The sequence below is a fragment of the Neofelis nebulosa genome, chromosome X (assembly GCF_028018385.1).
Source record: "Neofelis nebulosa isolate mNeoNeb1 chromosome X, mNeoNeb1.pri, whole genome shotgun sequence".
Lineage (NCBI taxonomy): Eukaryota > Metazoa > Chordata > Mammalia > Carnivora > Felidae > Neofelis > Neofelis nebulosa.
In genome coordinates this window covers 59,165,060-59,192,209 of record NC_080800.1, presented here as the reverse complement: position 1 = coordinate 59,192,209, position 27,150 = coordinate 59,165,060, and the positions used below count along the sequence as shown (strand labels likewise).

The window sequence follows — 27,150 nt, the reverse complement described above, 5'->3', positions numbered from 1 at the left end:
AGTCATTGTGATGTCTGTATGTTTTATGCTTGTAGTGATGTCTCTGGTACTTTGTCTCACAGGATCCCCCGTAGGATCTCTTGTAGGGCTGGTTTCGTGGTGACAAATTCCTTCAGTTTTTGTTTGTTTGGGAAGACCTTTATCTCTCCTTCTATTCTAAATGACAGACTTGCTGGATAAAGGATTCTCGGCTGCATATTTTTCCTGTTTAGCACACTGAAGATATCGTGCCAATCCTTTCTGGCCTGCCAAGTTTCAAAAGAGAGATCCGTCACGAGTCTTATAGGTCTCCCTTTATATGTGAGGGCACGTTTATCCCTAGCTGCTTTCAGAATTTTCTCTTTATCCTTGTATTTTGCCAGTTTCACTATGATATGTCGTACAGAAGATCGATTCAAGTTACGTCTGAAGGGAGTTCTCTGTGCCTCTTGGATTTCAATGCCTTTTTCCTTCCCCAGTTCAGGGAAGTTCTCAGCTATAATTTCTTCAAGTACCCCTTCAGCATCTTTCCCTCTCTCTTCCTCCTCTGGGATACCAATTATGCGTATATTATTTCTTTTTAGTGTATCACTTAGTTCTCTAATTTTCCCCTCCTACTCCTGGATTTTTTTATCTCTCTTTCTCTCAGCTTCCTCTTTTTCCATAACTTTATCTTCTAGTTCACCTATTCTCTCCTCTGCCTCTTCAATCCGAGCTGTCGTCGTTTCCATTTTGTTTTGCATTTCGTTTAAAGCGCTTTTCAGCTCCTCGTGACTGTTCCTTAGTCCCTTGATCTCTGTAGCAAGAGATTCTCTGCTGTCCTCTATACTGTTTTCAAGCCCAGTGATTAATTTTATGACTATTATTCTAAACTCACTTTCTGTTATATTATTTAAATCCTTTTTGATCAATTCGTTAGCTGTTGTTATTTCCTGGAGATTCTTCTGAGGGGAATTCTTCTGTTTGGTCATTTTGGATAGTCCCTGGAGTGGTGAGGACCTCCAGGGCACTTCCCCTGTGCTGTGGTGTATAACTGGAGTTGGTGGGCGGGGCCGCAGTCAGTCCTGATGTCTCCCCCCAGCCCACCACTGGGGCCACAGTCAGACTGGTGTGTGCCTTCTCTTCCCCTCTCCTAGGGGCGGGATTCACTGTGGGGTGGCGTGGCCCGTCTGGGCTACTTGCACACTGCCAGGCTTGTGGTGCTGGGGATCTGGCGTATTAGCTGGGGTGGGTAAGCAAGGTGCACGCAGGCAGGAGGGGCAGCCTTAGCTCGCTTCTCCTTAGGTGATCCACTTCAGGAGGGGCCCTGTGGCAGCAGGAGGGAGTCAGATCCGCTGCCGGAGGTTTGGCTCCACAGAAGCACAGAGTTGGGTGTTTGCGCGGAGCGAGCAAGTTCCCTGGCAGGAACTGGTTCCCTTTGGGATTTTCGCTGGGGGATGGGCGAGGGAGATGGCGCTGGCGAGCGCCTTTGTTCCCCACCAACCTGAGCTCTGTCGTCCGGGGGCTCAGCAGCTCTCCCTCCCTTTGTCCTCCAGCCTTCCCGCTTTCCGAGCAGAGCTGTTCACTTATGACCTCCCAGATGCTAAGTTGTGCTTGCTGTCAGAACACACTCCGTCCGGCCCCTCCGCTTTTGCCAGCCAGACTCGAGGGCTCTGCTTGGCCGGCGAGCCGCCCCTCCGCCCCGGCTCCCTCCCGCCAGTCCGTGGAGCGTGCACCGCCTCGCCGCCCTTCCTACCCTCTTCCGTGGGCCTCTCGTCTGTGCTTGGCTCCAGAGACTCCGTTCTGCTAATCCTCTGGCGGTTTTCTGGGTTATTTAGGCAGGTGTAGGTGGAATCTAAGTGATCAGCAGGACACGCAGTGAGCCCAGCATCCTCCTATGCCGCCATCTTCTTCAATCCCTCTCTATTTACCATTTTTTAAATCAGGTTGTTTGCTTTTTTTGTTGTTGAGTTTTAGGAGTTCTTTACATATTCTGGATATTAATCCCATATCAGATATGATTTGAAATTTTTTCTCTCATTCCATAGATAGCTTATTTTACTCTGTTGTATCCTTTGTTACACAAAAGTTTTAAATTTTAATGTAGTCCAGTTTATCTATTTTTGCTTTTGTTGCCTGTGATTTTGGTATCATATCCAAGAAATTCTTACCAAATCCAGTGTTAAGAAGATGTTCCCCTATATTTTCTTCTTTTTAATGTTTATTTAGTTTGAGAAAGGGAGAGAGAGAGAGAGAGCATGCACAAGCATGGGAGGGGCAGAGAGAGGGGGGCAAGAGAGAGAGAATCCTAAACAGGCTCCACACTGTCAGTACAGAGCCTGATGTTGGTGCTTGATCCCACTAACGGTGAGATCATGTTCTGAGCCAAAATTGAGTCAGGTGCTCAACTAACTAAGCCATCCAGCCCTGTGTTTTCTTCTAAGAGTTTTGTACTTTATCCATTCTGTTTAGGTCATTTGATCCATTTTCAGTTCATTTTTGTATATGGTGTAATATAAACGTCCAATTTCATTCTTTTGCATACAGATATCCAATTGTCCCAAGATCATTTATTGAAAAGACTGTCCTTTCCTCCGCTGAATGGTCTCAGCACCCTTGTTGAAAATCATTTGATTATATGTGAGGCATTTTATTTCTGAACTCTGTTCTGTTCCATTGGTGTATATATCTGTCTTTATGCCAGTACCACACTGTTTTGATTACCTTTGTTGTAAATTTTGAAATCAGGAATTGCTAGTCTTACAGCTTTGTTCTTCTGTTTCAGGTTTGTTTTGGCTCTTTGGAGTCCCTTGTAATTCCATATGAATTTTAGGGCGGAGTTTTCCATTTCTGCAAAAAAAACAAACAAAAAAAAATCATCATTGGGATTTTCATAGAGATTGATTACATTTTTTTTTTTAAATGTTTGTTTATTTTTGAGATAGAGAGCACATGTGAGCCGGGGGAGGAACAGAGGAAGAGGGAAAGAGAGAATCCCAAGCAGTCTCTGTGCTGTCAGCGCAGAGCCCTGTGCTGGGCTAGAAATCAGAACCGTGAGATCATGACCTGAGCCAAAGTCAAGAGTTGGGCCCTTAACTGACTGAGCCACACAGGCACCTCAGTAGGGATTACATTTACATCTGTAGATTGCTTTGGTAGTGTTGGCATCTTAACAATAATATTACATCTTCTAATCCATGAGCTGTTTGCATTTTTAAATAATCCAGATATATTGGTGTACTATTTGTGTGATCAAGCATAAATAAACTTTTTAAAGGAGCTGTTGGCAGAGGGAACTGGTAAATTTCTTTTTTTCTCTTTCAGTTTTATTGAGATATAATTGACATTCATCACTGTGTAAGTTTAATGTGTATATCATAGGGGCACCTGAGTGGCTCAGTCAGTTAAGCATCTGACTTCAGCTCAGACCATGATCTCATGATTTGTGGGTTCAAGCCCCACATTGGGCTCTGTGCCGACAGCTCAGAGCCTGGACCCTGCTTTGGATTCTGTGTCTCCTTCTCTCTCTCCCCCTCCCCAGTCCGTACTCTGTCTCTCAAAAATAAATAAATGTTAAAAAAATTAAAAAAAAAATAAAGTACATCATAATGGCCTAACGTGGTCAAAATGCACAAACCTCCAATTATAAGATAAATAAATACTGGGGGTATTACATACAACATGACTGTAGTTAACACTACTGTATGGTATATTTGGAAGTTGCTAAGCGAGTAGATCCCAAAAGTTCTCATCACAAGGGACTAGTAAATTTCTAATGTCAGTTCATGTGTCTTTGCTTGATCTCATGTTCTAATTTTTATAAATTGGCATTAGTTCTGGAGGCAAAAGCATGAATTAGACATTAGGAGAGAGATGATTATTTGACTGTAGGTGTTCATGACAAGAAAATGTTTGTGGCTGAATAAATTAAACTGAAATTGAATTAAATAGTTTATTTGTTTTTTTAAATGTGTATTAATTTTTGAAAAAGAGAGAGACAGAGTATGAGTGAGGGAGGGGCAGAGAGAGAGGGAGACAAGAATCTGAAGCAGGCTTCAGACTCCAAGCTGTCAGCACAGAGCCTGACGCAGGGCTCAAATCCATGAACCATGAGATCATGACCTGAGCAGAAGTCGGACCCTTAAACAACTGAGCCACCCAGGTGCCCCTAAATAATTTATTGTTAACAAATTGGCTTATTTAGACATGTAATTATATTACCTAAGCTCAGATACAGTTTTATCTTGCATGTTTTGCTCACTGTCAATAGTCCCATTGATCTAAAACCAGTTATTCTATTCATGCCATTTAAAATTGTGTTTCATTGAACAGAGAATTTGTTGGGTTTGATTTAATGAAGATTATCTGTGAACGTTTTAAGTCATCAGAAGATATTGGAAAAGCTCTACTGCTCCACATTAACATGCTTTTACAAAGAAAGGAAGAACTGCTTGCCAAGGAGAAGATTGAAGAAATCATTATAGGTCAGTAGGATTTCTGCAGGTTTTAGAACGGTGTTAACATACATAAAATTCTTAGATAGATGTCAGAACAGTGGCAAAATTCTTAGGTCAGAGGATCCATTTTTCTAACTTCCTTTTTTTCTCCCTAATCGCCATGAACTGTAACACCTCACGGATTCAGATTCCACATGTTCAGCAAGCTAGAATGAGACACTAAGCAGAAATAGAAAAACAGCAAAAACATACAAACCTCTGAGCTTAAATCCTCCTATGTAGTGAAAAATTGTGAGATTAGAGACCTAATATCATGATTTCAGTGTGATCTCAAGTAAGCTGTGTGCCTTCTGGCAAGTTAATAACATCTCTGGATCTTGTTTTTTTCTAACTATAAAATTAGAGGTTGTGAGGGGCGCCTGGGTGGCTCAGTCGGTTGAGTGTCCGACTTCAGCTCAGGTCACGATCTCGCGGTCCGTGAGTTTGAGCCCCGCATCAGGCTCTGGGCGGATGGCTCAGATCCTGGAGCCTGCTTCCGATTCTGTGTCTCCCTCTCTCTCTGCCTCTCCCCTGTTCATGCTCTGTCTCTCTCTGTCTCAAAAATAAATGAATGTTAAAAAAAAATTAAAAAAAAAATTAGAAGTTGTGAAATACATTCCTATTTTTTTAAAGTTTTTATTTATTTATTTTGAGAGAGAGAAAGCACAAGTCGGGGAGCAGAGGGGGTGGGGGAGAGAGAATCCCAAGAAGGTTCCACACTCCATGCAGAGCCAGATGCAGGGCTCGATCTCGCCAATTGTGAGATCATGACCTGAGCCAAAATTGAGTTGGGTGCTTAACCGACTGAGCCACCCAGGAGCCCCATTTTTTTTTTTTTTGCATTCCTGTTTTTAACTTCTTTTTTAACCCCATGATCCTTTCTTAATGCAATCTTATTTGAATCCTGTCCCAAATAAAAGATTAGAGTTTCTGTTAAAGCAGAGATGTAGAACCAGATTTCATCATTTCCCTGACCCTCTATCTCTCTGCAGATCTCTATACCTTGAAGAACACAGATAAGTATGATCCCTTTCTTAGAAAATTCTCATCCCAATACATCCTCCCAACTCTACACATATACAGAGATATAACAGGAGTGATAGTAAATCTTAATACTGGGTTGTATTCTGAGTAATGGTGTTGTAGGTGACTTACTGCTTTCTTTATATTTTACCAGATTTCTTGAATTTTTATAAGTTTGTATCATGTTTTTATAAAAACATAATCATTGATACTTTTTAAAAGGAAATATTTTGAGTAGATAATCTCGAAGAACATTTTGAACTCTAGATTCTGTGAACCATATTTTACTGATAATACGCTCCTTGCAGACCCTCACTAAGTATCCAGTTATTTTTAGACCCAATTTTGATAAGTTTGATTACCTGGTTTTCCAATCCTTAGGATGTTTTTAATGTTTATTTATTTCTGAGACAGAGAGAGACAGAGCATGAGTCAGGGAGGGGCAGAGAGAGAAGGAGACGCAGAATCAGAAGCAGGCTCTAGGCTCTGAGCTGTCAGTACAGAGCCTGACACGGGGCTTGAACTCACAAACCGTGAGATCATGACCTGAGCCAAAGTCGGTCGCTCAACCTACTGAGCCACCCAGGTGTCCCAACCAATCCTTAGGATTTTAATGGTAGCATATTACAGAGAAAGGGTCTACAGGGAAATACACAGATAATGTGACTACAAGGAAGGAGAAAACTTTACAAATTTTATAAATCAGTTTCAAATACTTTTAATTTAAAATATTTTTTAAAAAACAAAAATCTGTACTATATAATAATTCCCAAAGGTATCACTATGATATGTTAATAGTACAGTAAAATACAATAGTTGTTACTGTTGTTGACCTTGAATGAGCAAATGTTAAATTGTGCTTCAGAAAACTAGAAAGTATATTAAAAAAAACATAATTTATAAAACATAATTTTTAGAAAAATTAAGAACTTTAGTGAAATAATTTAGACTTTTTAAAATAAAAAATCTTATGTTTAATGAAAGTTAACTGTCACATTACTAGAAAATGTGTTTATCCAAAATGGCTAATTTTCCTAAGATTATAGTTAGCCAGTTTTGTTGTGACACCTAATGATAAACTTACATTCTCAAAGTATATTTTAAGTAATATTCAATAGCTTTTTAGTCTCATGTGAGTTATTTTATCTAAGCCATGGAACAAATTATGTCTGCTGACTGGGCTGGGGCGTCAGAGATTCTTAGTGTTCTTATTAAGTGTTTTGTGGAAATTGATAGTGCCAAAAGGGTAGAAGAGAAGGGACTATAGAATTCTATTACAGTTTAAACTTTACCTTAATCTGTGCTAATGTATTTGAGCCCTGTAAATGTCTAGACCAGAAACAATCAGACATGAGTTACAATTTAAAGTAATAAAGTTTATGTGTAAACATGGTCTTAAAGTATTTTACAAAGGCTTTAAGGTATAATTGGCCTTTCTTGTGAACTTGATCTGATCTTGTTAGTACATAATAATATAAGCAGTTCTTATTAACGATTTTTAACATTGCTGTCTGTTCATTCACAATAACATTAAAGCACCAGATGATGATCAAATTTGGAACATGGAAAATACGTTAAAAAGAGACTAGGCTGGGAAACTATCACAAATTGATAGAAGAATTACTGTGATTATAGCAAACTGTGATTGTATTACATAATCAGTTTTGCTAGTAAATCTAAAATTGATGATGAAAATCTGTCTGAATATGATTGTGTTTGTAGCCATTACTTAAAGATTATACGTTCTGAATATAGTTAGCACTCTTTATTTAATGTAATAGATCTTGATTTTTGTTTTTAGAGCTTGGGTTTTTATTTTCAGGTCACCGAAGAGGAAGAAAACTGAAACCAGAATTAGTGAGCTGTTTTCACAACATTCTGTGGCAGAAAGCTGCCAGAAGTTTTGAGGTTTGGGAGCAATCTATTTTCATTCTTTATCTTCTTTCTGTAATCTAACAAATAAGTGTGTTCACTGAAAAATAATAGAGCATCAAATACTTGAGTAATCTCTTTGTTTAGGTACCACCTATGCATTAAATATGCATAATGTAGAATGTTAATGGGCATTGGATAAGAATTTATTTAAAGCTACTAAGATGTGGTTTATCCCCATTGGGAGCTTACAGTGAAGGGGAAATGATGTATCTGATATTAAGATATAGGGAAGTAATTTATTGTGACATGATGAGCAAGAAAGAGTTATATTCCCTTTAAAAAACTGATTTAGAGTACAGGGGATTTGTAGGGCAATGAAAATATTTTGAATGATACTATGATGATGGGTACTTGTCATTATACATTTGTGTAAGCCCATAGAATATACATCACCAAGAGTGAACCCTAATGTAAACTATGGAATTTGGGTGATTATGATGTGTCCATGTAAGTTCATCAGTTATAATAAATGTACCAATTTGGTAGAGGATGTTGATAATGCGGGAGGCTATGCATGTGTGGGGGCAGGAGGTATATAGCCAATCTCTGTACATTTCCTCTCAATTTTTCTGTGAATCTAAAAACTCTTGTTTTTAAAAAATTTTTTATTAACTTATTTATTAGAGAGAGCTCACGAGCTGGGGTGGAGAGCAGATGGAGAGAGAGAGAAAATCCCAAGCAGGCTCCATGCTCTCCATGGAATCTGACGCAGGGCTTAATATCATGACCCTGGAATCATGACTTGAGCCGAAACCAAGAGTCAGACACTCAACTGACTGAGCCACCCAGGTGCCCCAAACCTAAAACTGCTTTTTAAATAGGTATTGTGCAATAAAAATGCCAAAAAGTAGTAATATTTTTTCTCTTTACGAAAGAATCCAGGTTTATTGTAGAAAAATTTGAAACTTCAGACAAGTTTTTTTTTGTTTTTTTTTTTTTAGAAAGTAAAGAATATGTGTGCCTGGTTGACTCAGTGAAACATGTGACTCTTGATACTGGGATCGTGAATTCAAATCCCATGTTGAGTGTAGAGCTTACCTTAAAAAAAAAAACTTAAGAATACTCAAAAACACAGGCAGTAATTTATCTGACATTGGTGGTAGCAACATTTTTCTAGATATGTCTCCTGAAGCAAGTGAAACAAAACCAAAAATAAACTATTGGGACTGCATTAAAATAAAAAGAATCTGCATAGCAAAGGAAACAGTCGATAAAACTAAAAGGCAGTCTTTGGAATGGGAGAAGATACTTGTAAATGACATATCCATTAAAAGGTTAGTATCCAAAATATATATAAAGAAGTGATACAATTCAGTCTCCCCGCGAATAATCCAGCTAAAAATGGACAGAAGACATGAAGAGACATTTCTCCAAAAAAGACATCCAGATGTCCAGCAAACACATGAAAAGATGCTCAACATCACTCATCATCAGGGAAATGCAAATCAAAACTATAATGAGACACCACTTCACACCTTTCAAAATGGGTAAAGTAAAAAAAATGAGAAACCACAAGTGTTGGTGAGGATGTGGAGAAAAAGGAACCCTCTTTCACTGTTTGCGGGAATGGTACAGCTGCCCTGGAGAATGATATGGTGGTTCCTTAAAAAGTGAATAATAGAACTACCTTACTAACCAGTAATCACACTACTGGGTATCTATCCAAAAAATATAAAAACACTAATTCAAAGGGATGAATGCACCTATTACTGTAAATAATAACAGCATTATTTACAATAGCCAAATTGTGGAAGCAGCCCAAGTGTCCATTGATAGATGAATGGATAAAGAAAAAGTGGTATATATATACAATAGGATATTAATCAGCCATAAAAAAGAATGAGATCTTGCCATTTGCAATGACATGGATGGAACTAGAGAGTATTATGCTAAGTGAAATAAGTCAGGCAGGGAAAGACAAACACCATATGATTTCACTTATATGTGGAATTTAAGAGACAAAGCAAGTGAGCAAAGGGGAAAAAAAGAGAGACAAACCAAGAAACAAACTCTTAACTATAGAGAACAAAATGATTGTTATCTAAAGGGTGGTATGTGGGGGGATAGGTGTTTGTAGCCATAGGTGAAATAGGTGATGGGAATTAAGGACTGCGGTTGTCATGATCAGTACTGGGTGATGCATGGAATTGTCGAAGCACTGTATTGTACACATGAAACTAATAGAACACTACAAGGTAACTACACTAGAATTAAAATAGACATAAAAACAATAAACAACCTAACTTTATACCTCAAGGAACTAGAAAAAGAATAAGCCCAAAGATAGCAGAAGGAAGGAAACAACAAAAAGCAGGAGCAGAAATGAATGAAATAGAGATTTAAAAAACAGTAGAAAAAAAAAAAAGAGGTTAGAGTGGGAGAGAGCCAAAGCATAAGAGACTGTTAAAAACTGAGAACAAACTGAGGGTTGATGGGGGGTGGGAGGGAGGGCAGGGTGGGTGATGGGTATTGAGGAGGGCACCTTTTGGGATGAGCACTGGGTGTTGTATGGAAACCAATTTGACAGTAAATTTCAAATATTAAAAAAAATAAAATAAAATAAAAAAATAAAAAACAGTAGAAAATTTCAGTGAAAATGAGAGTTGGTTTTTTGAAAAGATAAGTGAAATTGACAAATGTTTAACTAGACTAACCAGGAAAAAAAGACAGCAAACTCAAATAAAATTAGAAATGAAAGGGGAAACATTACAATTGATACCACATAAATACAAAGGATTATAAGAAACTATAGTGAACAATTATATGACAACAAATTGGATAACTTAGAAGAAATGCATAAATTTCTAGAAATACACAATGTATCTAGGTTGAATCATGAACAAATAGAAAATGTGAACAGATAATAATGATTTAAGGAGATTGAATCAGTAATCAAAAATCTCCCAATGAAGTAATGGCTACTACCAAATGGTTTCACTGGTAAAATTCTACCAAACATTTGAAGAAGAATTAATGCCAATTTGTTCTCAAACTCACACTTATCCCAGACACTTCCAAACTAATTTTACATGGCCAACATTGACCTGACAAAGCCAGACAAGGACACTACAAGAAAAGGTAACTACAGGCCAATATCCCTGATGTACAAAACCCTCAACACAATACAAGCAAACTGAATTCAACAGCATTTTAAAAGGATTTTACCCAATGACCAAGTAGGATTTTCCTCTGGAATGCAAGGATGGTTTAACATCTGCAAGTCAGTAAATATGATACATCACATTGAACAGAATGAAGGATAAAAATCATATGATTATCTCAATAAATGCAGAAAAAAACATTTCACAGAATTCAGCATCCTTACGTTATGAAAACTCAACAAATTAGGTGTAAAAGGAATGTACCTCAACATAATAAAGGCCTTACATGACAAGCCCACAGGTAACATCATATTCCATGGTGAAAAATGGAAAACTTTTCATCAAAGATCAGGAACTAGACAAGGATGTTCATTCTTACCACCTCTATTCAACATAGTATTGAAGGTCCTAACCAGATCATTTAGGCAAGAAAAATAAATAAAAGGCATTCAAATTGGAAAGGAAGAAGCAAAATTGTGTTTACAGATGACATTATATTATATATAGAAAACCTTAAAGACTCCACCAAATAAAACTGCTGAAGAAATTCAGTGAAATTGCAGGATATGAAATCAATATACAAAAATTAGTTGCCCTTTTAGGTATAATCCATGAACTATCTGAAAAAGAAACTAAGAAAACAATCCCATTTAACATGGCATCTAAAATACTTAAAAATAAATTTAACCAAGGAGATGAAAGATCTGTACACTGAAAACTGTAAGACATTGATGAAAGAAATTGAAGACACAGATAAATGGAAAGATATCTTGGGTTCGCAGATTGGAAGAATTAATAGTGTTAAAATATTCATACTAGCCAAAATATCTACAGGAAAACCTGTCATTTGTAACAACACAGATGAATCTGGAAGACATTATGCTAAGTGAAGTAAGACAGACACAGAAAGACATATACTGTGTGATCTCAGTTTATATGTGGAATCTAAAAGAGTCAAACTCAGGGCGCCTAGGTGGCTTAGTTGGTTGAGTGTCCAACTTCAGCTCAGGTCATTATCTTGCGGTCCATGAGTTTGAGCCTGCGTCAGGCTCTGTGCTAACAGCTCAGAGCCTGAAGCCTGCTTTGGATTCTGTGTCTCCCTCTCTCTCTGTCCCTCTCCTGCTTGTGCTCCGCCTCTCTCTCTCTCTCTCTCTCTCTCTCTCTCTCTCTCTCTCTCTCTCTCTCTCTCCCTCTCTCTCTCTCAAAAATAAACATTTATAAAAAATAAAAAATAAATAAATAATTCGAACTCCTAAAAACAGAATAGAATGGTAGTTATCAGGGTTTGGGAATTGGGGGAATTGGGGGTATGTTGGTCAAAGGATACAAACTTCAGTTTTTGAATGAATAAGTTACAGAGACCTAAGTTACTTCATGATGCCTATAATTATAATAATGTATTGTGTACTTGGAATTTGCTAAGAGAATAATTTTTAGGTGTTTTCACCACAAAAAAGGTAACTATTTGAGGTGGTGGATATGTTAATTAGCTTGATTGTGGTGATTATTTCACAATATATTCATATATCAAAATGTCTTCTTTTACTCCATAAAATCAGGTACTGCAAAATAGAATGGCATTCTTGTTTTCTTTTAGAGGGCCTGTATTTCTTTACTGAGCAGATGTAAAATTACTTCAGAATTCTCTTCTATTATTCTGTATCCTTCCCCTCATTTTCCAGTCTTGCAGGATGTTTATTTTTAAACTCCCATTTCCATCCCTGGAGAAGAATATAATCTTAATTCTAAATAGTCAAAGGCAATGTTGGAGCTACACAGTATAGCTGTTTCCAGTTGAAGAGTGTTTTATTCCATTTGGGTCCTAATGGCTCTTGTTCTTCATTGAAAATGTGAAGCTTCATGATAGAGGGTCCAAGGGACTCATCTTCCTTACCTTGGTGTGCATGAGCAATCCGAATTTTCTTAGCTTAAAAAAAAGTTATCCAGGTTATTTCTATCATTTTTCCTAATGGTGTCTTACCACTGAAAATTTGTTGGTGCCTCAAAAGTGAAAAAAAAGCAAAACAAACATTCTACAAAAACACAGTGGCATTTTATTATAAGAGTGAAAACCTAGAAATCAATGAGATATCCAATATTAAGAAAATCATTGCGTATTAACTTAATATAAATATTCCTTAAATTGACAACTGTTGAGACTCCATAATAACATAGTTTAACATTTACAAAACAAAGTCAAATAGAAAGAATAGGACATGAAACTCTAACATAAGCTATGATTGCAACTATATACAAATACAAAAGGACAAAGTTAAAATGGAATGTAGAAAAATAAAAATAGCTGTATTAGCATGGTGAATTATGGATATTCTCTTTTAAAATTTTTATCACTGTCATTTTAATAGCTTAAAAATTAGATTTTGAGTTTTCTAGGGTAGTTCATTACCCCTCAGACTTTTCATCCTACATGTGACGTTTCTTTTTAAAAATTTATTGAGGTAAAATTGAGAAAATTATATAAGTGTACAATATGATTTGGTTAGGTATATGTATACATTGTGAAAGAGTTCTAACCATTGATTTAATTAACATATTTGTCACCCTTTTCTGGCGAAAACACTTAAGTCCTACTCTCTTAGCAAAACTCAGTTATACAATACAGTATTATCAGCTATAGTCACCATATTATACATTAGATCTTCAGGCTTTTTTCATCTTATAACTGAAAGTTTGTACCATTTTACCAACCTCTCCCCATTTCCCCTACCCCTTCCCCTCACAACCAGTATTGTACTCTCTGTTTCTATGAGTTTGACTGTTTGTTTTCAGATTCCACATATAAGTGATCACATGAAATATTTGTCTCTTTCTGGCTTATTTCACCTAGTATACTAGTCCTCCAGGTTCATCCTTGTCTCAAATGGCAGGATTTCCTTCTTTTTTATGGCTGAATAAGATTCTATGACATACATATACCATATTTTCTTTGTCCGTTCATCAGTAAATGGACACTTGGGTTTTTTATAGCTTGACTAATTGTGAATATTTAACATGGGAGTACAGGTATCTCTTTCACATAATGAAGTGGGATTGCTGGATCATATGGTAGATCTAATTTTAATTTCTTGAGAAACCTCGATACTATTTTCCATGGTGATCCTACCATTTTACATTCCCACCAATATCATACAAGGTTTCCCTTTTCTCCACATCTTCACTAACATTTATTATCTTTTGCTTTTTGATGATAGCAGTTTTTGATGTGAGATGGATGACATCTCATTGTGGTTTTGATTTGCATTTTCTGAAAGATTAGTGATGTTGAGCACCTTTTCTTGTACCTGGTGACCATTTATATGTCTTCTTTGGAAAAATGTTTATTCAGATCCTTTGCCCATTTTTAAATTGGATTTTTTTTTTACTATTGAGTTGTAGGAGTTCTTTGTATATTTTGGATATTAACCCTCTATTGACTATGTGGTTTGCAGATATTTTCTCCCATTCCATAGGTTGCCTTTTACTTTTGTTGATGGTTTCTGTGAAATTTCTAATATGGGGAAAGGAGAGAATATTAATTGCCACTTTATCTGTAACTTACACTGATCCAGATGGATCATAAAATTTACTTATAGCTCAACTAGAGAGGGTGTTGTGGTTTTGTTGCCTGAAAAGGAAAATAAAACAATCTTTTGTTTTTTTTCTAGAGGTGACTTAGAAAAATTAAGGTCAAATGTGGAGATACCTCTGTAATTTTCTTATTTCTTTTTAAACTTCAGGTACAAAATTATGCTGAAGCCCTAAACTGGTACCATTATTCTCTGAGATTTTATGCAATCGATAAAACGGATCTGGACTTGGCCAAGCTGCAGAGGAATATGGCTTCCTGTTACCTGCATTTGAAACAACTTGATAAGGTCCTTTGATTTATCTATTTTTCAGTGGCAGAAAATGTCATGTGCAATGGCAGAGAGATAGACACAGTTTGGTGTGACATCTTGGCTATTAGGTTAGGATGTCTGAGAGTTTCTTCATATAAGATGAACTCAAATTGATATTTTCCTGATTGGGACTTCCCAGAAGGAGAGAATTAGGAAAACCATTAATTCCATTAGTTACTGGGGGGCGGGGGGGAGTTGGCACCTTTTTCTGAAAAGTAATATATCATTGGAACTTTTAAGCAAAGTTGTCTGCTACTAACCATTTGCAACATTGTCCTTTGAAACAGACTAAATTATAAGGTATGCTTTTATTGGTCAAACATTCAGTGTGGGAAAATACTTGTATAAAATGGTATTTTACTTACTGGGTAGCCTGTTGCCTATACAACCACTCTAGAAAATGTTTAGCATTTGATTGTTTATCAGGACAAAATTCTAGGAGGTGAATGAGAAAACAACTTATTTAAGGATAAACCATTCATATTTCCCAAAGCAATTGGGACATTTATTCCTTTGGGTATCATGTAGTATGCACATATTGGGGAAGGGTATTGGCTTGTGGAAGAACAGGTGAAAAGGACAAGTGTGGACCCAGATAAAATATGAATGCCTTTGTTGCTTTTCAAGTTTTAATGATAAGTTTAGGGGGGAATATGTGATTAAGGGTTGTAATTCCAGACATTTTCTTTGAGTTTTTGTTTACTTTGAGGGGTTATTTGACTAAATACTTCAAATTTTCTTTCAAAAGAATATTTACCATTTAGTTTATATATTCAAAATTCATAGTTTTAGAAGAGAAGTTGAAATGTTACTTAGTTCATGATATTTCAGCACAGGCTAGCACTTAAGTGTTTCAGAAAGACAGTTGACTACTGTTTACTGAAAGTCCTGAAAAAGTTATCACACAGATTTTGTTACCTAATTCATTATATTTCTGCATAGGATACTATTAACTATTTCAGAAAGATAGTTGCTTACTGCTTACTTGAAGACTTAAAGAAGGTGATAAGAAAGTTACTGTAACTTCCATGATTTATGTTGGCCTGGCAGATTGCAAAGGACCTGCACCTGGAGCCAGACATGCCATTTGTGGGGAATGGTTGCATTTTCACACCAAGGAAGGATATCTGTTCAGCTAATGCCAACGGAAAGGGCACGGCACAAGATACTATGATAGCCTCTGAGGATACAGACGTGAACAAGACATAGTTGCCTTTGATTCAACCAAGCAGTTGGCATCAGGGTATTTTAATAGGCAGATAAACAGATCATGGCAAGGAAGAAAATCTAAGTGTTGGAAATATTCTATAAGTTAGGCATGCAAATAGTTGGTATCATATAAGTATATCAGCAGGGAACAGGTCTTCAGCCATAGAGATTTGGATTCAAAGGCAGAACTCAAATCTTTATGTAGACAGACTAGAAAGAGCAAGGTAGAGTTCCAAACCTAAAGGGATGAGAATACAAGGCTGTTTTAAAGGTCAGGAATAGCAGGCCAGGCTGGAATGCAGTTCCTAGGAGAATATGAAGTGAGTGGACACAATCTTTCAAGACTTGAAGCAGTGCTTCTTCTTTTTTTTTTTTTAAAGTAATCTATACCCAATGTAGGGCTCGAACTCAAGACACTGAGATCAAGAGTCACATGTTCCACCAATTGAGCCATCCAGGCACCTCGAAGCAGTGCTTCTTAAGTCTCCTCTAACAAATATGAAGTTTGATCCTAGAGCCTAATATAGGACTTAGTCTATAATTTGGAGTTCAAATGGTATTGGTAGAAGGGGAAGAAGAAAAGAGCAGGAAACCAGGCCCATCCTAATAGTGTATGTTCAGGATGCGATTATATCACTTAAGGCCAGATTGGTGGTGAAGCCGAAGGTTATTTTCAGTATGATCAATGTAATCTTGTTTGATTACTGTTAGTGTATTTTTCTCTTTCATCCTTCCTGTCTTGAACTTAAACATTGATTTGGTACCCTTCATATGTAAGGAATACTCTCCTATGCACTAAGACAGAAAGGTGAAAAGAAGTAACACAGTCCATTATATTTTACTATTTTACTGTTCCCACCTTGTTAATTTTCATCGTCTGCTTTTTTTTTCACTCCTTCCCTTGAGCTGTTTGAATGCTATTCAGGAAATTTATGAAACCATGTTTATTGGATCTGCTAAAATTTCATAGTTTTTCAGCTAGGCACTCTAAAATGGACTCTTGTTAACTTTCTGTCATATTCCTCACAATGGTGATTCCAGGATTTTTTTGTTTTTAAGCCCCCATACTTTACCCTTCCCTTTATCAAACAACTTTATCTTAAAAAAAAAAAAAAAAAAAACTTTATCTTGTGGCGTGCCTGGGTGGCTCAGTCGGTTGAGCATCCCGCTTTGGCTCAGGTCATGATCTCACGGTTTGTGAGTTCAAGCCCCGTGTCGGGCTCTGTGCTGACAGCTCAGAGCCTGGAGCCTGTTTTGGATTCTGTGTCTCCCTCTCTCCTGGATTCTGTGTCTCCCTCTCTCTCTGCTCCTCCCCTGCTCGTGCTCTGTCTCTCTCTGTCTCAAAAATAAATAAACATTAAAAATTTTTTTAAAAAAACTTTATCTTGTAAGTTTCTGAACTTGCAGCCACTAACATGAACTTCATCAACTTCTCCTTTCTTTACTCATCTCTTTACTCTTTCTTCCTTATCTCTTAGAAAGAACGTTCTCTGGAAACCTTCTCTACCAATCTCACTTTAGCTCTTTAATATTTCTCTCTCAACTATTTCTTTCCTTGTCACTACAGTTATTTTGAGGTTTTTTTTATTCAGAAACCTTTCTTCATTCTTGTCATCCTACTCAAATTACAGTTCTCTCTTTGTCCTTCCTTTTTTCACCAATCTTTTTAACCTAAAATTAATGCTGACATTTTTTTAGTGTCCATTTATTAAAAAAATGTTTATTGACTATTATACATTAAGTACTGTCCTAGGCATTGGAGTATAGTAATGAACAAAGTAGACATAAACACCTATACCCATGGAGTTTATCGTTCTACTAGGAGAGACAGACAATAAAAAGATGAATATTATGGTATATTACAGAGGTCAACAAATTTTCTGTAAAGAACCAGGTAGTAAATATTTTAGGTTTTCTAGGCCATACAGCCTTTGTTGTAAATACTCAACTCTGATTTTGTACCATGAAAGCAATTGTAGACCATATGTAAACAATTTGGCATGGTTGTGTTGTAATAAAACTTACTTAGGAACACTGAAATTTGAATTTCATATAATTTTCATGTGTAATAAAATATTATTCTTCTTTGGAATTTTTTCAACCTTTCAAAAATGTACATACAACCCTTCTTAGTTTGTGGACTGTACAAAAATAGATGGTGGTCTAGAAGTGGCCCAAATGCCATCGTTTTCTGACCCTGTTATATTAAATAGTGGTAAGTGCTAAGGAGAAAACTAAGCAGGAAAGGGTGGCATTAAATATTTTAGAAGAGCAATGAAGGGTTGAAATTTTAGATGACAGTGGCCAAGGAAGGCCTCAGTGAGAAGGTGGCTTTTGAATAGAGACCTGAGGAAGTGAGGGATCTGGCTATGTGGATATCTGAAAAAACAGCAGTCCAAATAGTGGGAATTCAAAGTGCAAAGGTTGTGGGGATAGGAGCATACCTGGGGTATTTGAGGGATAGCAAAAGGACTAATGTGGCTGCAACAGAAGTAATATTAGGAAAAGCAGGAGCTGTTATCAAGGAAGTAGTGGGGAAACAGATCCCATAAGAAAGACATTGTAGTTCATTGTAACGATTTATGTCATTAACTCTGAGTGAGATGGGGAGCTATTGAGGGGCCTTGGGCAGAGGAATCACATGATATGACTTGCATTTTAATAAGATCACTCTTACCACTGTGTTGGATAGACTAGGGTGGGTGCAAGGGTGGAAGCAAGGAGACCAGTTTGGAGGCCATTGAAATAACAAGGCAAGAGATGAGGTGGCATGGACCAGTGTGGAAGAATTCTGGATCGGGATCAGATTCTGGATGGATTTTAAAAGTAAAGATGATAGAATTCCCTGACATACTAGACAGGGTAGAAGAGAAAGAATAGACAAGGCTGACTCTAAGGTTTTTGGCCTCACCACCTACCTACTCCCCACTTGATTTTTACATCTATGATTCTATAAACTGCTCTTTTGAAGACTAGTGACCTTTTAATGATCAAGTCTAATCTTTTCTCAGTCCTTCTTGTCTTCTGATCTCTCTAGAACAAAACAGTATAATACTGTCAACCACTTCATCCTTCTAGAAACCTTCTCTTTGGCTTCTATGACATCTTCTCTTAATCCTATTTATTATTCTGACTATTCTTTCTCTATTTCTGTTACTGTCTCTTTTCACCAAATAAATATTGGATGAGGGCAAGTACTATGTTTATCCTGTTCACTATTTTATCCCTAACACCCACAACCATGCTTTCAATAAACATTTGTTGAATGAATTTATTCTCTGATCTCTTTTTTTTCTTCTGTACACTCTACCCTCAGTAATCCTTTTTAGCTTCAACTCTTCATTCCCAAATCTGTATGTCTAGCCCTGATCTCTGTCATAGCCCACATTCACTTTTATACTATCTTTGGGTATATCCGGCTCTTGTCTAAGACTGAAATTTTAGATTCATGGATTCCTTCTTTTCTATTCATCATGTGCCATGTCTGATCAATTCTACCTCTGCAATATTTTTGCCAGCTGTCTCCTCTTCCATCTTTACCTCACTACTCTAATCCAAGCTTTCATCACCTCTGTGACTATTAGAATAATATTTTAACAGTTACAGGGAGCCACTCGATAGTCTTCAGTGGCTCCTTGTAAATAAAGACCAAATTCCTTAGTTCTAGTGTCCTCCAGAATCCATAGATAATGATCCTGTTTTATTTCCATTACATGTATACTATGTTTAGCCTGAATTGAATTATTTGTAGCTTCTTAACCATGATCTATGCTTTTCTACCTCTGTACCCTTTTCCATGCTTCTCCATTGCAAAATACCTCTTCGCTGCATCCCTACTTTATGAAATTTCCCTTTTCAGAGCCTATGTCCTAGTGACAGTCTTAGCTTTATAAGGAAATTTCTGAGTCTTGCTCTTCCACTAAAACTTTGTAACATTTCTGTTTATACCCAGGTGCTTATGTTCTGCCTTGTGTTCTAGTTATTTATATACCTGACTTAGTCCCCTATTAGATTGCCACCTCCTTGATGGAGGGACCATATCTTACCTTTATTTTCCCTGATAGCTAGCATAGAGCCTAATGCATAGTGAACACTCATTACATAAAGAATAGTCATAGAAACTCAATAAATACCTGTCAGTTTCTTGTGATGAAAGGAATTGCACTTGTTCATGCTATTTCTGATAATTGGAAACTAAAAGTGATCAAGATCTGTGCTTGATTATCAGAACTGAAGGAGATTGTATTATATTAGAAATCACCCCATTATTCCTTTCTATAGCTCATTTCTTTTCCTTTTGGAAGAGGGAAACACATTTTGTTTTATTTTTTTTTTAATGAAATACTAAATCATATTTCAGAAGTTAATGTGGGTGGGTCAGAGGAGTTGGAGAATATATTCCTCTAAACTCTTAGTAGATTATGTTACAGATTCCTTAGTTCATGCATTTAGCAACATCCTTTTGAGATAGCAATTCTAAATATAGGTAATATCTTTGGTTTATTTTTGAAATCATATAAATGTATATTTTTCATTGCCATTATCCACTGAGTATCTCCAATACTTTGTTTGAGACAATATTAAACTATGTAGTTTCATAGACATCAACTCCTAGTTTCTAGTACCTTAAGTCCAGTATCTTAATTTTATTATATTATTTTTGAGAATTTTTAAGTGGTTTGTGTAAGTCATAGGCTTGAATAGACAGATTTAGTGGGTCTAAGTATAGGAGCAATTGATCAGAACTTGATATAATGAGATTTTGTTGCAAATCATAACAAAACCTTAATTTTCATTAAGAGATGGGTAATATTTTGGTGATCTTGGTAAACGGTAATATTCAGCTGAGCATTCTTTAACTCAGTGCAGAAATCTCATCCTCAGGTAACAACTGCAATTTAGCTACATGAAATATCATTAGTACTACTGTAGATTGATGAAATTAAAGCACATTCTCAAAGTGTGGTGATAAGACTTACAAGATAAGACTTTTTATAGAATATTTATATAACCTAAAGTGAAAACAACCACGTCTCATGTGTTGGTTTTACCTTGGTTCTATTTACTATATAGAGTTTTAAAATCATGCCATTCCATTGTAGGACTGAAAATGACCTTGTGATCAGAAGAAATAAACTAGTAATGTTCACTAGGTGGCACTGTGGGCCTTGTTTCTATTATAATAGCTTTTCATTGATTTTGTGATGCTTTGGCAGGTATAGCTGTTCCCACAAATGTATCTGTATGAATATAAAAGAAAACACAAGTAAAAATGAGACGAAGTTCTGTTGTAGCTCATTCTTGATACAGCTATACTATAAAAATACTGTAATTGAGGTTTCAAGTCAACAAATACTTATTGAATGCCTAATTTGTGCCTGGAATTATAGAATAAGTAGAATACATGATCCTTTCTATATAGATGAGCTTAAAGTATTACTGTAGAAACAAAGTTTACATGTACAACATAATTACAAAGTAATAAAAGTACACATTCAAATATCAAGTAGTGTGGTATATATATATCATATGAGTTTAGAATCAGAATATGTCGATGAAGCTTTATGAATACTGACTATGAATACTGTATGAATGACTTTATGAATACTGACTGAAGGTTTTTTTTTAAACATTTATTTATTTATTTATTTTTGAGACAGAGAGAGACAGAGCATGAACGGGGTAGGGTCAGAGAGAGAGGGAGACACAGAATCTGAAACAAGCTCCAGGCTCTGAGCTGTCAGCACAGAGCCCGACGCGGGGCTCGAACTCACGGACTGCGAGATCATGACCTGAGCCGAAGTCGGACCCTTGACCGACTGAGCCACCCAGGCGCCCCTGACTGAAGCTTTATGAATACGTACATATGACCTAAAGCTGAAAAAAGTAACTAATATGTCAGAAGACAGAGTCAGATAGATAATCACACCTCAATAGGCTGAAATGGTGATCCCATTTGAACAAGATGCAGATCCAGTTATGGAAATAACAAAATATTCCATACTTGGATCCCCCAAAACAACTGTACAAGAACAGAATAGATGAAATGTCACTTAACAGTAGTACAGGTAGGAGCTCCTGGGTGGCTCAGTCCGTTAAGCATCCGACTTCAGCTGAGGTCATGATCTCGCGGTTTGTGAGTTACAGCCCCGCGTGGGGGCTCTGTGCTTACAGCTCAGAGCCTAGAGCCTGCTTGGGATTCTGTGTCTCGCTCTCTCTCTGCCCCTCCTCTGTTCACGCTCTGTCTCTCTCTGTCTCAAAAATAAATAAAACATTTTAAAAAATTAAAAAAAAAACAGTAGCACATGTAAAAGATTTGTTGTTCTTAGTTGACTGTGAGCTCAACATAAGCCAATAATGCTAAGAAAATTAATTCAAATTAAGTTGTGTCAATAGAAATGTGAAGGAGTGGTAATCGCCCTGTATTCTGCTCTGGTTATAGCATACCTGCAGTATTGTGTAGGACTAGGAGGCAACACTTTTGAAGGATGATTTTGACAAACTCTAAATAGAGTGCCAAGGGGTAGGCACTCAGGGTGGTGAGACCACTCAAACCATCTTACTTGAAGAATAGTTAAAAGTAGATAGGGATTTTAAACTTGGAAAATGGAAGATTTAGAAGGAACATTAATAGCTTCCTCCTAATATTTGAATGAATGCCAATGATCAAAAGAATTATATTTATTTCATGCATATTTCCATGGGTGAGACATATAGGGAGTAAGATTTCAGGTCATCATAAGGAAACTCTGTCTAATGATTAGACCTGTCCCAAACTGAAATGGATTTTCTTAAAATATAGTAAATTCCGTCTCCCTGAAGGTATTTAAGCAGAGACTGAATGACTGACTACTTGGTGTGAGTGTTATAAAGAAGATTCAAGCATCAGAAGAATTTTTTTGACTAAGAGAATCTTCCAACCATATCGGTCTAAGATATTATAGTCTGGCAAAATCTATAAATAGTCAAAGAAGATTTTTTGGAGTTCATAAGTTCAAAGATTGTTGAATTTTTAGAACCAAAGGGGCCCTTACAAATCATTATTAATTTACTTTAAAAATTGAATTTATTGAAGTATAATTTACACTAAAAACCACCCCAGTATACCCACTACCTCAATCTAGTTATAGAATATCTTCACTACCTCAGAAGATTCCCTTGTGCTCCTTCCAAGTCAGTCCCCATCTACACTCTCGGCCCCAGGCAATGACTAATACACTATTCATCACTATTGATTAGATTTACTTATAGATTTATCTAGATTTACAGAGTTTCATATACATGTAATCATACAGTCTGTGCTTTTTTTTGGTCTAACTTCTTTCATCATAATGTTTCAGAGAATCACTCATGTTGTTACATATATCAGTAGATTGTTCCTTCTCATTCCTGAGTAATATTCCATGGATATATCACAATTTGTTTATCCATTCATCTATTGGTGGACATTTTGGTTGTTTCCAGTTTGAGGCTATTATGTATAATGCTACTATTAACATTCAAGGCAGAAGTCTCTGTATAGATATTTGTTTTGATTTCTCTGGGGAAGTATCCAGAAGTGGAATTGCTGAGTTATGGTAAGTTATATGGTAACAATATTTCTAAGTTTATAAGAAACCACCAAAGTGTTTTCCAAAGGAGTTTTACCATTTTACATTCCTGCCATCAATGGATGAAGGTGCCAGTTCATCCACATCCTTGTCAACATACGGTATTTTCAACTTTTTAATTTCTATAATTCTAGTAGGTATGTTGTGGGTTTGTTTTAATAAAGTCAAATTTATTATATTTTCTGTTATGGTTTGTTTATTGTGTCCTTAGAAATCTTTTCTTGCCCCAGGATGAAAGAATTTTTCTTCTGTGCTTTCTTTTTTTTCACTTTTGATATGTTTTATTATAGCATTCCTAATAAACTTGGCTGTACATGGGCTGTACATTTCTTCTATGCTTTCTTATAGACATTTTATAGTTTTAGCTGTTTTTAGACCTGTGTTCCATTTTGAGTTAATCTATGTGTGTGTGTATTTGTGTGTGTGCACATAAAGAAGAGAGAGACAGAGATAAAGGTTAAGGTTCATTTTCCCCCCATACAGATTCCATGTTCTTCTAGTACCAGTATTGAAAGACTGTCCTTACCCAATTGAATTATCTTGGCACCTTTGTCAAATATCAGGTGATCATAAATATTGAGATCTGATTCTGTACTCTATTCTGTTGATTCCATTGATTTCTTTGTATATGTCCTTATGCTAATAATACCTCACTGTCTTGATTAATGTTGTATTACAGTAAGTCTTGAAATCCAGCTGGTAAGTCCTCAACTTTGTTCTTTTTTAGAATCTTTTGACTACTCTAAATCCTTTATATTTCCACATAAAGTGTAAAATCAGCTTATTATTTACTACAAAAAAATGTCTGGTGGGATTTTTATTGGGATTGCATTGAATCTTTAGGTCAACTTAAGAAACAGTTAACATCTTAACAGAATTGTATTCAAATCCATTAACACAGCATAGCATTTTATTTATTTAGGTCTTCTTTAATTTCTTTCATCATTATCTTATAGTTTCCAGCACAAGAATCTTGCTTATAGTTTGCTGACTTTATCCCAGAGAATCCGTGTTTTTTTTTTAATGTTTATTTAATTTTGAGAGAGAGAGACAGAGACAGAGCACGAGCAGGGGAGTAGCAGAGAGAAAGAGGGAGACCCAGAATCCGAAGCAGGCTCCAGGCTCTGAGCTGTCAGCACAGAGCCCAACGCGGGGCTCGAACTCACGAACTGCGAGATCATGACCCGAGCTGAAGTCAGGCGCTCAACCAACTGAGCCACCCAGGTGCCCCGAGAATCCATGTTTTTGATGATAAATGGTCTTACTTTATTATTTCAGTTTCCAAATGTTCATTGCTAACATATAGAAATATAATTGATTTTTCAAATTATGGTAAAATGTACCATCTTAACCATTTTTTAAGTGCACGGTTCTGTGGCATTAAGTACATACACAATATTCTGCATCCCTCTCCACAACTCTTTTTAGCATGCAAAACTGAAACTCTGTGTCCACTAAACAATAACTCCTTGATCTCTTCACTGCTTAGCCCTTGGCAACCACAATTATGTGTTCTGTTTCTATGGCTTTGACTACTTTAGCTACCTCATATAAGTGGAACCATACAATATTTGTCCATTTGTAACTGGCTTGTATCACAGAGTGTAATGTCCTCAAGGTTCATCTGTGTTGTAGAATGTATCAGAATTCCCTAACTTTTTAAGACTCAGTGATATTCCACTGTATGTATATACCACCTTTTTTTTTATCCATTCATCTGTTGATGAACCCTTGGGTTGCTTCCTTTTAGTTTTTGTGAATAAAATTGCTATGAGCTAGGTGTACAAGTATCTGAGTCCCTGAATTCAGTTCTTTTGTGTATATACTTAGGATTATATGGTAATTCTATGTTTAACATTTTGAGGAATAGCCACTGTTTTTTTACATGATGGCTATGTCATTTTACATTCCCACCAGAAAGCAGAAGTGTCCCAATTTCTCCACATCCTGATCAATTTCTAGTTTTTTGATAATAGCCATCCTAGGGGGTATGAAGTGGTCTCTTGTATTTTGATTTGCATTTCCCTAAATGAGCACTGATGTTGAGCATCTTTTCATGTACTTATTGGTCATTTGTATATCTTCTTTGGAGAAATTCCAAGTCTTTCTGCCCATTTTTTAATTAGGTTGTTTATTTTTTAGTTGATGAGTTGTAGGAGCTCTTTATGTATTCTGGATATTTTTATTATCAAGATATAATTTGTAAATATTTTCTCCCATTCTATGGATTGTCATTTTCCTTTCTTGAATAATGTCCTTTGAAGCACAAACATTTTGTACTTCTGATGAAGTCTAAGTATCTATTTTTTAGTTTAGTGTCTTATCCAGGAAATCACCACCAAATCCAATGTCATAATTTCCTCTTATGCTTTCTTCTAAGACTTATAATTTTAACTTTTACATGTAGGTCTTTGATCCATTTTAAGTTACTTTTTATATATGGGGTACAATAAAGATCTGACTTCATTCTTTTCCATGTGAATATCCTATTTTCCCAGCATAATTTGTTGAAAAGACTGTCCTTCCATTGAATGGTCTTATCAGTCTAATAAAAAATCATTTGAACATATATGTGAGGGGTTATATCTGGGCTTTCTATTCCGATTCATTGGTCTGTATGTCTGTCCTTATGCAAGTACCACACTGTATTGATTACTGTAGCTTTGTACTAAGTTTTGAAATTAGGAAGTATGAGTCATCCAAGTTTGTTCTTTTTTTTCCAAGTTTTTTTGGCTACTCAGAATCCCTTAAGATTACATATGAATTTTAGGATGAATTTTTCTATTTCTACACACACACACACAAAACAAAACAAATGGCATTGAGATTTTCATAGGGATTGCATTGAATCTGTAGATCACTTTGGTTGTCTTCTTTTTTTAATGTTTATCTTTTATTGTGGTAGAATATATATAATCTTCAATTCTAGTTAATTTAAAAAATTTCCTCCTTTAAAATTTTAAAATGTTCCCTGTGTTCTTATGACATTATTGACTGTATTTATTACTCTCATATTTCTTTTTGTCAGTCTTCATTTCTGAAGTAATTTCTTCTAATTTTTTCTGAGATCTAACACCTCATTTCTGATTTTTTCTAATTCTGATTTTATGCCATTCTTTTATATCTTGTATAATTTCCTTAATGTTTTCAACCTCATTTTGAAATGGTTGGTTACAGTTTTGACCTTTTATAATTGAAGTATAATTAACATACAATGTTATATTAACTTCTGGTGTACAACACATTCAGTCAACAGTTCTATAATTAGTGCTGACCGTGATAAGTGTAGACACCGTCTGTCACCATACATTATTACAATATTACTGACCATATTACCTATGCTGTACTTTTCATCACTATGACTTATTTTATAAATGGAACTTTGTACCTCTTAATCGCATTTATCTATTTTGCACATCCCCCCCCCCACAACTTCCACTTTGGCAGCCACCAGTTACTTCTCAGTATTTGTTGTTTTTGTTTGTTTTGTAGATTTCACATATAAGTGAAATCATGTAGTATTTATCTTTCTCTGATTGACTTACCTCACTTATCATAATACCCTTTAGATCCATCCATGTTGTTGCAAATGGCAAGACCATATTCTTTTTTATGATCGAGTAATATTCCAGTGTGTGTGTGTGTGTGTGTGTGTGTGTGTGTGTGTGCACGTGCACACACACTGTATACACCACTTTATTCATCTGTCAGTGAGCACTTGGGTTGCTTCTGTATATTACCTATTGTAAATAATGCTACAGTAAACATAAGGGTGCATATACCTTCTTGAATCAGTCTTTTCATTTTATTTAGGTAATACCTGCAGTGGAAGCGTTGGATCATATATTAATTTTTACTATAAAAATAGTATTACTGTTTTTTATTTTTTCTGATGAGCCCCTGTACTGTTTTCCACAAG

General features: G+C 36.1%; 1 protein-coding gene across 2 annotated transcripts in view; it reads left to right on the top strand.

Annotated features, from left to right (window-relative positions):
- Positions 1-27,150, top strand: part of TEX11 (testis expressed 11) — a 251,917-nt gene that overhangs the window by 114,069 nt on the left and 110,698 nt on the right. For both annotated transcript variants that reach the window (XM_058712843.1, XM_058712844.1), the window contains exons 14-16: positions 4,291-4,442; positions 7,300-7,385; positions 14,251-14,388. In XM_058712843.1, the coding sequence (XP_058568826.1) occupies positions 4,291-4,442; positions 7,300-7,385; positions 14,251-14,388 (376 nt within the window). The remainder of the gene's footprint in view (positions 1-4,290; positions 4,443-7,299; positions 7,386-14,250; positions 14,389-27,150) is intronic.